Source organism: Rhizopus microsporus (genome assembly GCF_002708625.1).
Source record: "Rhizopus microsporus ATCC 52813 unplaced genomic scaffold scaffold_15, whole genome shotgun sequence".
In the NCBI taxonomy this organism is placed as follows: Eukaryota; Fungi; Mucoromycota; class Mucoromycetes; order Mucorales; family Rhizopodaceae; genus Rhizopus; species Rhizopus microsporus.
In genome coordinates, this window is record NW_019671930.1 from 89682 (window position 1) to 105400 (window position 15719).

Sequence of the window (15719 nt, forward strand, 5' to 3'; positions counted from 1 at the left end):
ATTTCATTGTAAACTTGCTTTAATTGTTTCCCTTTTTCAATTATATACATTTTTGAAGCGACATGGCTGATCAAGTACAGTACCGTCTGGAACGTATGCTTCCTGAACTGGAAGCACTAGAGCGTAAAAAGATATTTACACATGTATTGTTTTTTTGTATGAATTGATTCAACATGTAAGCTAATCTATTCCCCCTTTTTCAGGAAGAGATAAAATCAATCATCAAGAAAAGAACCAACCATGAATACGCCATGAGTCGTCGTATTAAACAAAAAATTGATTTTTTGAGAAGCATAGAATATGAAATAAACCTTGAAGAGCTTCGTAAGAAGAGAATAAAGCGTTTAGGTAAGAACTATTTGTTTGTGTATGAAACATTATCTTATTATATTCAGGTTACAACTTTGACCCTAAAGAAAAGAACCTTCAGTATTCTGGAATTAAGCGTATTTATAGTTTGTTCAAGAGAGCCACGACTCGATTTACTGGGGATCTCAAGTTGTGGTTACAATATATTGACTTTGCTAAAAAGAATGATTCCAACAATATTCTCTCTGGTATATTTGTCCAGTAAGTTTTGTATATCTGTGTATATCAAATTTATTCATCTGGTTTTAGAGCTATTCAATACCATCCAATGAATCCCTCACTATGGATCATGGCTGCCTCTTGGGAACACGAACATAATTCAAACATTGCAGCTGCCAGAACCCTGATGCAGAGAGCTATTCGCCTAATGCCAGAGAATCAATTGCTTTGGCACGAATATTTCCGTTTAGAGTTAATATACATTGAAAAGATTAAGCTTAGAAGACGTATTTTGGGTATAGCCGAACAATCTGACGAGCAAAAGGATATTGAGGCAATGGAAGTGGATGCAAAGGAAGAGGACAGTATCCAGCTTCCAGCACTAACAGGAGAAGACGTTGATTCATGGAAAGAAGACCGTGGAGAATCAACCAAGTTCAAATTATCAGCAGAGGAAGCCAAATCGTTAGAAGAAGCTAATAATCCTATCTTGAAGGGACTCTTGTCAAAAATTATTTATGACAATGCTATACAAGGTAAGAAGAAACTATACACTGCTCCTTCCCTTTTTTTAAATGCAAACTTATATATTTGCTTTTATTAGCTATTCCCCACCATCTTGAATTCCGTGAAAAGTTTATAGACATCTACCGTGAATTTTCTAACACAGAAGAACATATTGAGTATGTTTACGAGACTATCCGTCGAGATATGAGCCAAGTGCCAACAGCTCGTGCCTATTTAGCGAAGAGACACCTATTTGTACCAAAGCCTGAACAGGAGAAAGACGAACAAACCCAATACATTTCAGTATCAGATCCTGCATTTATTCCTGCACTAAGACGATGTGTTGAAGAATTTGAAGGAGCTCTGAATGACTTGACTGGATCTGATATGTGGGAACTTTATATAAACTTTATATTAGGCTGGTACTCTATTGTCTCTGAAGAGAACTTGAAATTATACCTCAAAAAACTAGCACAGAGAACATTTAAAGCATGTGAAAGGAAAGATTTGCTCTCAAAGACGTTGTATGAAAAATGGACACAGTTTGCCATGGATCAACAAGATGTGGAGAAGGCAGGCAATTTAATAAAAGCTGGTCTCAAGGCATACCCTCACTCCGTTCCACTTTGGTTAAACAAGGTCCAATTATGTAAAGACGACAAAGATGCACAACTGGTGATATATTCACAAGGATTAGACTCAAACCCAGAATCACTTTTATTGTGGACATCATATAAAGATTGGATTAACAGTCAATGGGAAAAGAAAACTCTATCTGTTGATGAAGTGAATGCTATATTCTCTAAAGCGTGCGACAAGGCAACCATGCTACTACCTTCAGTGGCAATAGAAACAGAAGAGCGTAATGCTATCAAGGTGCTGATACAATCTGGTTATGCTGAATGGGCTGCTGAAGCAGAGGGTATTGACTTTGCAAGAAGGACATATAAGAATATATTGAAGAATTCGTATCCTACATACGAGTTTGTCATGAAATGCTTAGAAATTGAAAACAAGTATGGAAATGCAGAGACTGGGCCTATGCATGTCGAACCATTATTTGAAAGACTTGTGACATTAAAGAACGAAGACAAAGAAGGTAAAGAAAGAAAAGGAGTCAGATGATGAAAGATACTGATATCTTTTTATAAAGAACCTTATATTGCTTACCTTTCCTACCTTTACTCTCAAAACAAACTGCAAAAGGCAAACCAAGTGTACAATAGAGCCTGCAAAGAAGTTAGCAATAAGGAAGCATTTGATGTCAAAGTGAAAAAACTAATGTCTTCACAAAAGAAAGAATAAATAGTTTAGCTTATAAAATAATCGATTTTAAATATGTCTTTTGTCTGTTGAATGCATCAAACATTATAGCGCGCTTGCAAGCTCATATTAGACTTTGTATAGGATCACATCCTGCCTTTCTGGCGGTGCTTGAATAACCTTTTTAAAAAAAAAAAAATTCAGCAACTTTTTCATTTTGTATAGAAACATGATCAAGGCAGCTGTTCACCTTGACGAAGAATACACGCATAATGCAGTTATTCAAGCCTTAAAGAAGTCTAAGCAAATAGACGTTGATGTCATAGAAACTGAAGAAACACCAGAGGATGAAACTATTCAGCTGCAGTGGTTAGAATATGAACTGATCAACTGGGATCTAGTTGCCCAAAACAAGTGCTTAGTGAATGCATACTGTATTCGTAAGGGCTTTATTCGAAAAGCACAATTATCTTATAACGTTACAAAATATCTTTCCAAGAACCCAGACAGTATCTTGAAAAAGGCGATCCCTGAAACTTGGCAATTTGAGTTGGATCATGTGGATTACTTTGAGGAAGCAATGAATGAAGTATTTGAAGTAGAAAGAGATTTAGAAGAAGGAGGGCATGCGTTCATCATTAAGCCTAGTCTTGCCAATAAAGCAGCAGGGATTAAGGTGTTCAATACCCTGGAACAGCTTCGTAACATGTTTGAAGAGATAGAAGAGGACTATGATGAAGACGACGATAAAGAGGATATCAGCCAGATAAGAGAATGGGTCATACAAAGATATATCGACAAACCATTGCTGGTGAATAAGCGCAAGTTTCATGTTCGAGCCTACGTGTTGGCCAAATCAAACATTGAAGTCTATCTTTACCGAGACATGCTAGCACTATTTGCATTGAAGGAATATGACTTGAGCCAATTAGAAGATAACTTGATTCACTTGACAAACACTTGCATTCAAACAGAAGAAAAAGAATTTATTGAAGATGAATCTGTCAAATTATTTTGGGAGTTGGAAGAAATCAAAGACAAAGAAAAAATATTTAAGCAAATGAAGGATATTTTGGCAGACATCTTTGATGCTTGTACCAGTGAGATGACAACATTTCAAGCTATCCCCAATGCATTTGAACTGTTTGGTATTGATTTTTTGATTGATCAAGACTATAACGTTTACTTTTTAGAAGCTAATGCGGTGAGTTCCATATCTTTGTATCCACATGGATACGGTTTGCTAATAATATATATATATAGTTCCCTGACTTTAAGCAAACAGGTCATCGGTTACAACATATCATTCAAGAGTTATTTGACGCCACAACAAGGGTAGCCATAGAACCATACTTTACAAATGAAGAATATCAAGATGAAAAGTTGGTCAACGTCTATAAAAAAGAATTGCTCTCTTTATAAATGATAAAACATTGAATGTGAATGTGAGTGTTGTTGTAGAGGGAAAGGTGGAGGGGGAAGGGGGAAAGAAGAGTAGGCGTGAGGGAACGGTGGATAATAGGGTAATTGACAATAATGATTTAATAAATATGGTCTTTCTATTGTATCATTTACCACCTGATCCTGGTGAAACTGTTGCTGCCTAAAATAAGTATCCTGCGTAAGTAACCTTTGTTCTTGTCCTGACGAAGACGACAGATTTGTACCGCTCGTTATTCTATCTTGTTGATGTGCGCCGTTTCCGTATTCTTCAGTTACCCTTGTACCCTATGATGATGATGAGTGTTACTATTTATAAAGCTTGTTGTTGTGTCTGGTTACATTTTCATCTGTAATTTTAGTAATAGTCACTGTTTCAATTCTTCCGTTAACGTTTCTGGTTGTTGTTGTTACTGATTTGGAGTATCCTCCTTGTCCCATCTGACTATGTGTATCAAACATGGATGATCTCATCGATGAAGAACCGGGATGCATGAACGGCGAAGGTGCACGCATGTTGTACATCATATCAAATGGTGAGGGATGAGAAAAGGGGCTCATCATCGAATGAAAGGGATCATGCATAGGCGGCCCAAAGTGATGAAAACCTACAAGGGGGAGATTAGTATCACTGATTCAAAGTACATTTGATTCTTACTGTCAAAGAAAGGTGTACCCATGCCACCGAAAAAGTGAGCAAACACTTCTTCTGGCCTATGAAACTACAAGATTATGCAAAATTAGTACATCTGCACATTCTTTTTTGATATATATTTACAGTGAATCCACCAAATAGATCGTCAAGTGAATAAGCATCGTCTCTATCATCATTTATGTTGTTTAGTCTGTTGTCATATATGTAACGTTTCTGAGCTATAGGACAAAAAGAAAATGAGCAAAAAGTCTATCATTACTGTTATAAAATCCTTTTACGATCAGATAACACTTCATATGCTTCGCTAAAGAGGGAATTGTGTTTAGTTTATATAGAAATAATACGTATTGTTCTTACCTAATATCTTTGAACTATACACAAAAGTAAGTTTAATGTTTTTTAAATTCGCTCTGGTTTATATTACCTTTTCCTCTGCCTCGGTTGAAGGGTTTTTATCTGGATGGTACTTTAAGGCTAATTTCTTATAAGCTCTTTTTATTTCTTGTTCGTCTGCGTTGTTGGATATTTCTAATATTCTGTAATATTCTTTTACAACAGTCATTATTATACTAAAATATGAAGAGAGAAAAGAGAGAATACACTGGTTCCACTGCAAATTTGAGGATTTTATAAAAAAAATTCGGACTTTTAAAATAAAAATTGGGGGACTAACAAAAAAATCTGCATGATTGTTCGAAGTTCAATCCGCAAATTTAAAAAAAATGAATTCATCTGTATTTTTAAAGGACATTGTTGATGAGAAGCCTGATCCTTACGCTTTAAAATAATTAGTTAATCTTGATTCTTATCTAGAAAAAAGCGCTAAGACTCCCACCAACGATAAACACATTGAACAAAGCGAAAAAGAAATAGGAACAATTATGAAAATAAGTGCAGAACGCTCAACTAAGTATATGGCACATGGCTCTGGCACAAAAGAACTATTTTTCCAGTACAAAGTCCAATACCTAATGTTGGTTAGGACTGCAGTTCTTAAAGTAGGTGTCAAAGAAAGTACTGCTCGCGCCTGGTGGAAAAATTATGAAAAGAAAACCAATACTCAAAACCGGCCAAAATCACAGCTACAGGAAGAGCATAAGCAATGTTTAATCGAGCTTTACGATGATAACACATGTGCCTATATTCAAGACGCTGTTGAGGTGCTTACCAACAAGTTTGCTGGTCTTGAGATCAAGAAATCAAGAGTACATGAGTCTATGAGAGACAATTGTAACCTCACTTTTAAGAAAGCTACTTTTTGGTCCGAGGCAAGAGCAAGCTCATACACCATCCAAAAACATTACGATTAGGTCGTCGCATGGAGTAATTCAGATGGATTTTTCTAAAAACTGCGTTTTTATCGATGAAGCTGGCTTCAATATCAACATGAAAGCGAGTAGAGCATTACTCAGTCAACGAAAATAATATTGCAGGTTGTATATTATATTATCTTGTCAAAATTATAGTTTTGTTAACAGTATGTTAAAAATCACGTTATAGAGGGACGAATGGTTGTTTGTGTCAGATTATACGAATGAGATATGATACGAACGCATGATCGGGGCTGTTCCATAGCTGCAGATTTACTGTATTTTTATAAAATATTGTCGTAAAAAGACGACAAAGAAAAATATGTTTAAATAAAACGACATCATGTCAAAAGAGAGAGAGAAATAATGAGTACAATCATTTCAGAAAGTAAAGTCGCTGATTTTGAGTTCAATGTCGTGCAAAAAACTGTGCGTTCAATAATGATGTCGATTGACCCAAAAATAAAGTCCTGCTCACGTGTCACGAACTTTGTTTATTTTTAATTGTCGCTTAGTAGTTATCCAATAAAATTCTTGGCATTAATTGTTATAAAAAAGGGGTTACGATTTTCTGTGTCCATTTTGCTCTCTTCTTTCTATTTACAATTTATTTTACAGATATTGAAGTTGAGTATGCAGTTTTTTTATGAAGATGGACAAGGGCATGTTGTTGATAAACATGGCGTTAAGCCGATAAATCTTGTTGCTGATGAGGAGTTGTATACTATTGAAACAATAAGTTCCCATACTCAATTCTTAATGAATAAACCTCCAGAAAGACCATCTAATCCCGTTATACTTCCAGTTGCAGATGAAAGAAACTATGATGTTGATATGGAGTTATGCAATAAGCGACGCTATACAGTTTACTCTGATGAAGACAAGACTAGATTTTTTCATTTATTTTTCAGCAAATGCTTGAATGCCTCTGCTGCTGCGAGACAACTGGGTATTCATATCTGGGTAATACTCCTATCCATAGCTTAACTGACATAGGAAAGTATATTCACTCTTGAGGATATCGATATGCGTATCTTCCTCCATATTCCCCTGAACTGAATCCAATTGAGCAGTTTTGGTCAGTCGTCAAAAGTAAAGTTAAACGAAACAAGTTTCTGGAAAAAGAATCGCTCATGACTAGGATCAGTGAGGCATGTGATAGCTTACATTTTAGCGATTTCAAAGGCTTCGTTTCTCATTCTGCTAAATGCTTTGATAAGTGCCTTAACAAAGAAAAATTATAAAAACGGGCACAGCAATCTGTAAGCCAATAGAAAACATGAGCAAAAAACATGAGCAAGCCAATTTTTTTTTGAGACTGTTGTGTATTCATATCAATAGCAGACAAATGCTGTATAAAGGGAAATTGTAGATAAGGGAAATGGGAAGGATGGGTAAATCCAACAAAGAGCGAGCAAGTAAAACACGATAACAAAGGAAAATCACTGGTGGGAATAGGGAAAATACAAAGATTGATAGGGTGGGTATACGGCCAACATTCAAGCGTCAAGAGTCAAGTTACAGGTTCGTTTCCTTGGTGCCAATTTGTTTTTGATCACGTCCAAATACGCGCTCGACAGTGTATCACAGCGCCAAGGCGACAGATCATTTTCGCTAATCACACAATGGTCTTGGTACAATGACGCAACAAAAAGCAAGTTGTCCATATGTCCCATCAGATCCAGGAGATCACATTTCTTCGTTGGAATACGCAACCGAACCAATTCTGTGACAGTGTATAAGAATGGAAATTCCAATTGCATCGTAAAAAACGTGACTGAGTTGGCTGTAACTTGGAAGGACAGGACATTTCTCAAATTGTACTGATCAATTGCTTCTTTGCTAAAGATGCACAACCGATAGAAATCTTTGGCAAGCAGTGTAACTGAAACATTGCTGCTCTTTTTGACCTCTCCATAGGCGTTGGTGTACGAGAACCGGTATCCAGAAGATGCATACACATCAATTTTGTAATCTGGTCGATCGACAGCATCGTCAAACTCTTCTGGGATTATGTTCGAGCAATGCGCAACCTTTGCGGGCTTTTTTGCTGACAGAAGACCATGCATAAATGGATGGACGTAGCTGGAATTCAGGTGTGCTTCAGAGAGTGGCTTCATGTCACAGTCGTATAGGTACGAGAGTAAGGCCACTATTGCCATGATAATTGCACATTCATATTCTGTTGGTTCAATGGAATCTTGTGGCAAGGGAGTAACAACTGGCTCGCAAAGTGAGAGAAGCTCGATTTTGGCTCGTGTTTCCGTGATGTTTTCATCCACAAACTGCTGAATAATCGATTGAACTGCTGATCTAACGTGCGGTTGGAATGTGTTGCGCTTGTACTTGGACAGTATTTCAGTGCGCGCTGCTGTCAATAAGGAGGGTGGAAAAATGTTGGTTGGCAAATCTTCATAATTGCTCCGTCGCTGCAAGACAAGGATACCAGACATAGCAAAAGCTCGTTGAAATGGCTTTCGACGGCAAATTCAGCTGTACGCGACGCAGTAATACAAGATCGGCGATATTCATGGAATTGGTTTGAAATATCGTGACCATCCAGGACCCATCGTTTGTCTTTAGGAGATAGGTTTTCAAGCAATGGCGCTCTTTTTACATGGTTATTGTCGACGTGATGCGCGAGTTCTGAAACAGTGTTAAATGTGTCGCGACAACTTGGGCAAGCGAATTTAATACTGATTGTTGTGCCTTTTTGTGTGTATTTCTTCATGTTGCTTCTGTTGTAGACATGCACTGGAATTCCGTCTGTTGATCTGCCATGGTCTTTCTTCGAACGTGATGTGAGATCCTTGCCGTGTTTAGTGAATATGTGCCTTTTCATATCTTGAAATCTGCTGAATGGTTCCTCACAATCCGGACATAGCTTTTTTAACAAAACGATGGCGCCTTTGTTATTGTACAAATGAGACGATTCAGCCATGTTTGGACCGAATTATGAAAGTGATTTTTTTTTGCTCATGTTTTCTATTGGCTTATGCTTTTTTGCTCATATTTTTTTGCTCATGTTTTCTATTGGCTCATATTTTTTTTGCTCATGTTTTCTATTGGCTTACAGATTGCTGTGCCCGTTTTTATAATTTTTCTTTGTTAAGGCACTTATCAAAGCATTTAGCAGAATGAGAAACGAAGCCTTTGAAATCGCTAAAATGTAAGCTATCACATGCCTCACTGATCCTAGTCATGAGCGATTCTTTTTCCAGAAACTTGTTTCGTTTAACTTTACTTTTGACGACTGACCAAAACTGCTCAATTGGATTCAGTTCAGGGGAATATGGAGGAAGATACGCATATCGATATCCTCAAGAGTGAATATACTTTCCTATGTCAGTTAAGCTATGGATAGGAGTATTACCCAGATATGAATACCCAGTTGTCTCGCAGCAGCAGAGGCATTCAAGCATTTGCTGAAAAATAAATGAAAAAATCTAGTCTTGTCTTCATCAGAGTAAACTGTATAGCGTCGCTTATTGCATAACTCCATATCAACATCATAGTTTCTTTCATCTGCAACTGGAAGTATAACGGGATTAGATGGTCTTTCTGGAGGTTTATTCATTAAGAATTGAGTATGGGAACTTATTGTTTCAATAGTATACAACTCCTCATCAGCAACAAGATTTATCGGCTTAACGCCATGTTTATCAACAACATGCCCTTGTCCATCTTCATAAAAAAACTGCATACTCAACTTCAATATCTGTAAAATAAATTGTAAATAGAAAGAAGAGAGCAAAATGGACACAGAAAATCGTAACCCCTTTTTTATAACAATTAATGCCAAGAATTTTATTGGATAACTACTAAGCGACAATTAAAAATAAACAAAGTTCGTGACACGTGAGCAGGACTTTATTTTTGGGTCAATCGACATCATTATTGAACGCACAGTTTTTTGCACGACATTGAACTCAAAATCAGCGACTTTACTTTCTGAAATGACTGTAAAAGACAACTTTATTAGTGTTTATTTCATTTTGGTATAGTTATTTTCTGCCAGATCATAGGCTCCTTATTAACTCCGACTTGGCTCTTATTTTATGTTTGTTGGAGAGCTCAAGAACTTCGGGTTTTGCTATTTGCACAACCAAAACTGCATAACCAGTGGACCTTAAATACGTTTAGTGACATAGCTAGTTGCGCATACTGAGGGAGTTGTGCAAATTAACGTTTTCGGGTTTTGTTATCTGCACAAGTCTAATACTTGTTTCTTTTAAGCTTCAAAGTGGCTATAAGGTTAGATTCCCTGGAAAAGAAGGTAAACAAAACAAGTAAAATACCAGTTGTTGTATTAAAATTTTTTGTATAGAGTTATACCAATTCGTGCAAAATGAAAAAAAGCCAACGTTCTGTGGGTTTATAGCCAAATTCAAGCAAAAATCGCGGAATGATCCCTAAAAACTGAAGCATCAGCGTCTCAAAGTCTACGCAGGGCTTGGGTTACTCGTTACAATACTGCTGTTAGATAAATCAGAAAAGATATCTCCTTAAAGTAAGCTCATTAATTTAGTTGGCACGTAGTTCAGTTTTAAGACCTGGGAACTTATATTTTGCAACATGTGACAGAAACACGAAGTTTGCAGCCGACAGATGGAACAATCTTTTTGTAGAGCTTTCGCTCTTGATAAAGTCTAAATACGCGTTATCTTCAGATGTGACATGATCTAACAAAGCAGTTATTATAATATAGAGGGACTTAGAAACCAGCAGTAGGATAGAAGGCCAAAAGTTAATAAATAAAAGCGTAAAGAACGCGGCAGATAGGTCGTTAAGAATGCTAGAGAGTAGCAGTTTAGAAGGCAACAGCAACAATAAAGATGCAAATGGTAACGACGATGGAGCCAACATGGACAAAGAAGAAGAAGCTGATAGCGAAGAAGAAACCGAGCCAGTTGTTGATCAGCTTTATAAGCTGTATTTTAAAAAAGTAACATACGTGTTTATAGATTTCTCTATCACTCTACCGTGCTGACTGATATCCGTCTACATGTATTTAGTTTAACAAGCAAGAATTTGATGATGAGGAGAACACCTTTTTGAAGCAGATGGTGAAGAGGAAATCGTGTATCAAGGGCAAAGTACTTGGATTGGCATCGAAGTTGTTATTAAAGAAAAATACAGACGTTCAAGATGATATGATGTTGAAGTAAATATTATCTTTTTAAAAGCGTTGGGGTGCTGGTCTAACAAATTTACATTCTGTCTCTTGTTAGGCTATCACTATCTATCATTGTCAACACCATCCAGCCCGATTCTTATGATATTCTGAAGAAGGTTTTTACGAAAAAAGAAATAGAGGCCATTGAGAATATAAGTTTGGATTTGTACGTTGGATTATCAGAAGAAGATGAAAAGCCGTTGTATTCAGCTTTAGTGTTTTTGAAAAAGGCTATTAAGTCGATGACTTGCGAATTAGATTCCTTATTAAGAAGAGCTGAATGTTATTATACAGTTTTTTCTACAAGTAATGTCGCATAATTCGAGAATTTATAATACAAAATATACAAAATACGACATCTTGGAACGACACTACTTTCTGGAAATAGTGTATTAAGTTTGTGTGAGAGTTTACTTGGGTAGAGAATCTATGACTGCTATTTATACTATTGTCGTCGCTGACATTATTTGTGCTTATATTATTACTGTTATACAAGTAGCTATTACAATTGCTATTATAAGTTATTCCTATCAGATGCGATAGAGGAATGTAAAGTAGAATGTATGCTCTACTGTAAGATTATACTCGAGTTACTATAACGATTATCGTATCAAACGCGTTAATCGTAAAACTTTTCATAGAGGCTTATGAATGACAACTAGGGTAATGAAGAGTTAGAACAAATCAGATGCTTTAGATAAGACGATGGTCCCTAATAACAACGATAAATCAGAGTCATTGGATATACGTATCTTCAACTCAGTTCCTGGTAATCAGCTTAAATAATGATCCGCACAGTTGTTTCAAAGTAACAAGCTGAAGTCAAATAATTAACCGGTTATTGTTCCATATGTGATTAGTAGTTGATCCATGAAGCACGAATAAAGCAATTATAAATGCTTTAATGTAAAGGCTATAGGGTTTATTTATCATTTGCAAGGCAGTATTTATTCCTTATGATGCAATTCTTCATCGAATCTGAAGTAAATCCTGTATAGTTTTTTATTTATTATGTCACATAATCTTTTTTGTATGGACTCATTCTATCAATAAAGATTACAGTCGTTTATTTCAACTTTTTAGGCGGGACACGCAAAAAAACACCTTCCTATTTTTGGGGATGCACTATTTTATTTCCTTTCTTGACGGGACACGCAAAAGTTTAAAGCTCAAGCAGTGCGAAGAAGTAGCGGAGACCAGAACTTGGTATACGGTTACATAATTTGCGTGTCCCTAGCAATTCCCCTGAAATTTATTTTTAATAAAACAGTATACGTTGCGAAGAATTAGCAGACTTGGCAGAAAATGGCACCATTGAGAATACCGAGGGTTTTAAGCTTATTGCTAAAGATCATGTATCTTTAGTTGAATTATGCGATGGATATGCATTTTATCTGAAAGACATAGGAACACCAGAGTTACGAAGAAAGGTTAAATTCTCTGCCTATTGTACTCAAGAGAGTCGCATCCAAAGGTAAGAAGTAAGTGAAGATGCTCGTGCTAAGAGTGTAAAAACATCGCTCTTATTCAAAAATTCATTTGTTTTATTTTGTATGTGTATGTGTGTCTATTAAATACATTGAAAGTGTATGTCACTCTTTTTAATAACAGATCCGTATTATTTAAATAGCGTCATTATCTTTTATCATGTTGCATCTTGATTCATTATCGTTGGTCTTTTATATTTAAAAAAGAAAAATAAAAGAAAACAGAAATTTGCTTTTACAGCGCATATATACAATATTTATTCTTTTTCTTTATTTTTATACATTGTTACTGCTGTTGCTTTTCAGTCAAAGGATGAAACCAAGGGTGGTCTAGTACTTGATCTATATTTATCCTTTTCTCGACGTCTCTATTCAACATTTTCTTTATAAGATCAAGAGAGCCTATTGAAATAATATTAGCTATATAAACATTAATTGTATATGTTGTTACCTTCAGAAAGAACAAAGGGAACCCTTAGTTCGCTTTCCAAAATTTCATCAATATTATAGAATGGATTCTCTCGATAGATGAGTGTAAACAGTAACACACCACTTGCCCAAATATCCTGTGGAGGGCCCGCGTATGGTTTTCCTTTAAGCACCTCTGGAGCGCAATATTCGAGGGTACCTGTGAATGTATCAAATTTGCGGCCCTCTTTATAGTAAGTTGCACAACCAAAATCTATCAGATGAACTGTTCCATCTTGATCTAGGATGACATTTTCATCTTTAATATCACGATGAACAATTTTATGTGAGTGTAGGTGTTTGACTGCCTTGGCAATTTGATAAAAGATGTGTCTAATTTCATTTTCTGACATCTTTTTGTTCAATTCGATATAATCAAAGAGATCCATGCCATCACCAAGTAATTCCATGACAACAAAGTAACAATCATCGTCTTCCATGCTAGTGACTAATCTACAGCAATTGACATGGGGGTATTTTTGTAAGGTTCGTAAGATGTGTATTTCCATTGGTATTGAACCAAGTTGTCTATCTCTGTAGTTTGACAGTAAGTAAAAGGATGGTGTGATCTATAGGCGATTTTTTACCTTATCCATGAATCAACAATGATCTTTGACTTGATGATATATTTTATAACCAATTTCTTTTGAGAAGGATCATCCTTTCTATAAGCTAATTTGGCCATACCATAAGTGCCCTGACCCAATACATCCAAGATAACATAATCGTCTAGAGGGTGTTTTTTCTTTTGGGTAAGATCTGATGAAGATGACTTGCTTTCATTATTACTCTTGGTATGATTATTATTATTATTATTATTAATATTATTATTGCTATTGGTGGTATCTGTGTTGTTATTGGTTTTAAAGTAATTGGATGGAAACAGCCTTTTTGCTTCATCTACAGCGCCAAAGGAACTTATTCTATAAGGTCTAACAACAGGTCTCTTTGGCTTCTTATTTGCTTCAGGACTAGGTTGATCATTCTGTTGCTGTAGCTTCAATGGACAATTTACAATTTTTTTTTGATAGCTCTGTTTCAAGTTGTCATGCTTTAGTACTGCATCGCTTCTATCAAATGTTATCCAGACATGAACAGTATTCTTGTCTATGATTTTGATCTCCAACTCCACAATGAATTTACTTTTATCTCTGTGATAAACATAGAATAGGCTATCAGAGGACGAGAGCTTCCTGCATTGTTCATAGTTTGCTGTCATGAGATTATTCTTTAGCATATTTTCAATAAGAGTGGGTAGCTGAGGTATCAGTTCATTCACAGTGAGCTTGTTGATAATCATATCTACAGAAGTGTAACCGAACAGGTATTTTGCAGGTAGAGTATTCATTTGAAGTATTAATCCAGTGGACAGATTGAATGTGATTGAACCGGATATTGAAGGTAAGGATGTTATTTTTACGACAAAATTGGCTAAATCATCATTTCCAATGGCCACATGTCTATTTAAATTCAAAATAGCTGGAAAATAAACCCCTTTGCTTGATAAACTACCAAAGAATTTTAGCCTATCAATCTTTTCCAAATTGTCATCTCGTTCTTCCTTTGCTAGTGCTGGTACAAGACAATTGACTGGTTTGCCGACTATTTCATTTGCTTTGTATCCATACATCTCTTCAATCAATGTACCTAAGATCCTCTGTATTTTACATTCTGAATCCACATAAACAGACAAGGTCGTCTCATAGATTTCTTCAAATATCCAAATATAAATTTTATCTCGATGTTCAGTTATTTTCTCCTTTAACCATACTGTTGCATATGATTTTGTATTATTTCTCTTATGTATCAACACCTATTGAACCAGTTCATTAGCAAGAATTCTCCGAGTTTATATTTGGTTCTTGTTTAACTAACAATAGATCCACAAATGATCACTTTTTGTACACAGTTTGTATATTTCTTTCTACTATTTAGTAAATTCATGATCTGATGTTTAAATGGTTCCTCTAAACAATTCTTTATAAAAGATTTTCCAACAAATGATTTATCAATTCCAAAGCATAATGCAGCTATATCATTAAATAATAGTGTGATTCCTTCTGAATTTGTTGTTATAATAGCTTGGTTCTGTGGTAAATATCTTGTAGGCGTATGTAATAGACTTGCTCTTTTATCTGTACTGAAACTATTCTTTAGTTGAATAAATCCAATATTCTCTTCCATATTGGGTTGTGATAGTCGTCTATGATACACTTGTTCGTCCACTTCTTCATTATCCCATTTCATCTTGCGTACAAGCTCCATGCCCCGAGTTATCACATTACTACTGGTCCCACTCCTTTTTTTCTTAATTCTTGGTGATTCTTGCCTAATAATGTTAAGTGCTATGCGAATACATTATTACTTTATCTATTTACTTGTCTTGAATATTGAATAATTCATCTATGTTTAATCGTTTTTTAAATTACAATCCTGCCCTCTTTCTCTCTCTCTATCCCCTTTCTTTTTTCCCTCAAGCATGTATCCAACAATTGGTTTTATATTTACCTTGGATCAATGATGGAGCGCTCATTGTAGAATGGATAAAGGGAAAAAAGAAAAAAAAAAAAGAAAAGAAAAAAAAGGGGGATATAAAACTTTTATAGAAGTAGAAAAGAATTTTTTGGTTTAGGTAATGCGATCGGCCAATAACAATAACAAAACTAATCTATTTCAAGCTCAGATTGATAGCAGGATGTAAGAGTGCCTAGGATGAGTTGAAGAGTATTCTTTATTGGTTTGAGTACACACATAAGCCTTGTTAGCAAAAAGATAATAAATATAAAGAGTACCGACTAAATGATATATTTGAACTAATGCAAGACGAGAAGAATGACAACAGACGCAATAGATGCTTTAAAGAAAATGTCTGAACTTTAATACTC

The 15719-nt window shown here is 35.6% G+C and overlaps 8 protein-coding genes across 8 annotated transcripts; 4 read left to right on the forward strand and 4 right to left on the reverse strand.

Moving 5' to 3' along the window:
* Positions 1–13: 13 nt before the first annotated feature.
* On the forward strand, positions 14–2160 carry RHIMIDRAFT_299377 (snoRNA-binding rRNA-processing protein UTP6; the record flags this gene model as incomplete). Its single annotated transcript, XM_023614319.1, has 5 exons — positions 14–143; positions 204–348; positions 396–570; positions 619–1064; positions 1133–2160. Exons 1-5 carry the CDS (start codon positions 63–65, stop codon positions 2158–2160), a joined length of 1875 nt encoding a protein of 624 aa, XP_023463582.1. The 5' UTR covers positions 14–62.
* Positions 2161–2638: 478 nt separating this feature from the next.
* On the forward strand, positions 2639–3675 carry RHIMIDRAFT_189967 (tubulin-tyrosine ligase; the record flags this gene model as incomplete). The annotated part of the gene is made up of 2 exons (XM_023605919.1): positions 2639–3502; positions 3562–3675. Coding segments are annotated over 2 exons (978 nt in total), but the record flags the coding sequence as incomplete, so codon positions are not given.
* On the reverse strand, positions 3676–4564 carry RHIMIDRAFT_40052 (uncharacterized protein). Its single transcript, XM_023615204.1, has 4 exons — positions 4517–4564; positions 4397–4460; positions 4081–4346; positions 3676–4026 (listed from the first exon to the last, which is right to left on the reverse strand). The coding sequence occupies exons 2-4, from the start codon at positions 4416–4418 to the stop codon at positions 3715–3717; spliced, it is 600 nt and encodes a 199-aa protein (XP_023463584.1). The 5' UTR covers positions 4419–4460; positions 4517–4564; the 3' UTR covers positions 3676–3714.
* Positions 4517–5032, reverse strand: RHIMIDRAFT_261088 (heat shock protein DnaJ). The gene is made up of 3 exons (XM_023611498.1): positions 4818–5032; positions 4751–4764; positions 4517–4697 (listed from the first exon to the last, which is right to left on the reverse strand). Exons 1-3 carry the CDS (start codon positions 4953–4955, stop codon positions 4655–4657), a joined length of 195 nt encoding a protein of 64 aa, XP_023463585.1. The 5' UTR covers positions 4956–5032; the 3' UTR covers positions 4517–4654.
* A 316-nt stretch (positions 5033–5348) lies between these two features.
* On the forward strand, positions 5349–5999 carry RHIMIDRAFT_261091 (uncharacterized protein). Its single transcript, XM_023611499.1, has 2 exons — positions 5349–5826; positions 5894–5999. Exon 1 carries the CDS (start codon positions 5365–5367, stop codon positions 5701–5703), a length of 339 nt encoding a protein of 112 aa, XP_023463586.1. The 5' UTR covers positions 5349–5364; the 3' UTR covers positions 5704–5826; positions 5894–5999.
* An 896-nt stretch (positions 6000–6895) lies between these two features.
* On the reverse strand, positions 6896–8453 carry RHIMIDRAFT_293860 (uncharacterized protein). The gene has a single exon (XM_023614021.1). The coding sequence runs from the start codon at positions 8154–8156 to the stop codon at positions 7203–7205; it is 954 nt and encodes a 317-aa protein (XP_023463587.1). The 5' UTR covers positions 8157–8453; the 3' UTR covers positions 6896–7202.
* Positions 8454–10284: 1831 nt separating this feature from the next.
* RHIMIDRAFT_299388 (uncharacterized protein) lies at positions 10285–10871 on the forward strand (the record flags this gene model as incomplete). Its single annotated transcript, XM_023614320.1, has 2 exons — positions 10285–10648; positions 10719–10871. The coding sequence occupies exons 1-2, from the start codon at positions 10496–10498 to the stop codon at positions 10869–10871; spliced, it is 306 nt and encodes a 101-aa protein (XP_023463588.1). The 5' UTR covers positions 10285–10495.
* A 1659-nt stretch (positions 10872–12530) lies between these two features.
* Positions 12531–15380, reverse strand: RHIMIDRAFT_261111 (Pkinase-domain-containing protein). Its single transcript, XM_023611500.1, has 4 exons — positions 14710–15380; positions 13422–14647; positions 12818–13368; positions 12531–12768 (listed from the first exon to the last, which is right to left on the reverse strand). Exons 1-4 carry the CDS (start codon positions 15079–15081, stop codon positions 12653–12655), a joined length of 2265 nt encoding a protein of 754 aa, XP_023463589.1. The 5' UTR covers positions 15082–15380; the 3' UTR covers positions 12531–12652.
* Between the last annotated feature and the right edge of the window lie 339 nt (positions 15381–15719).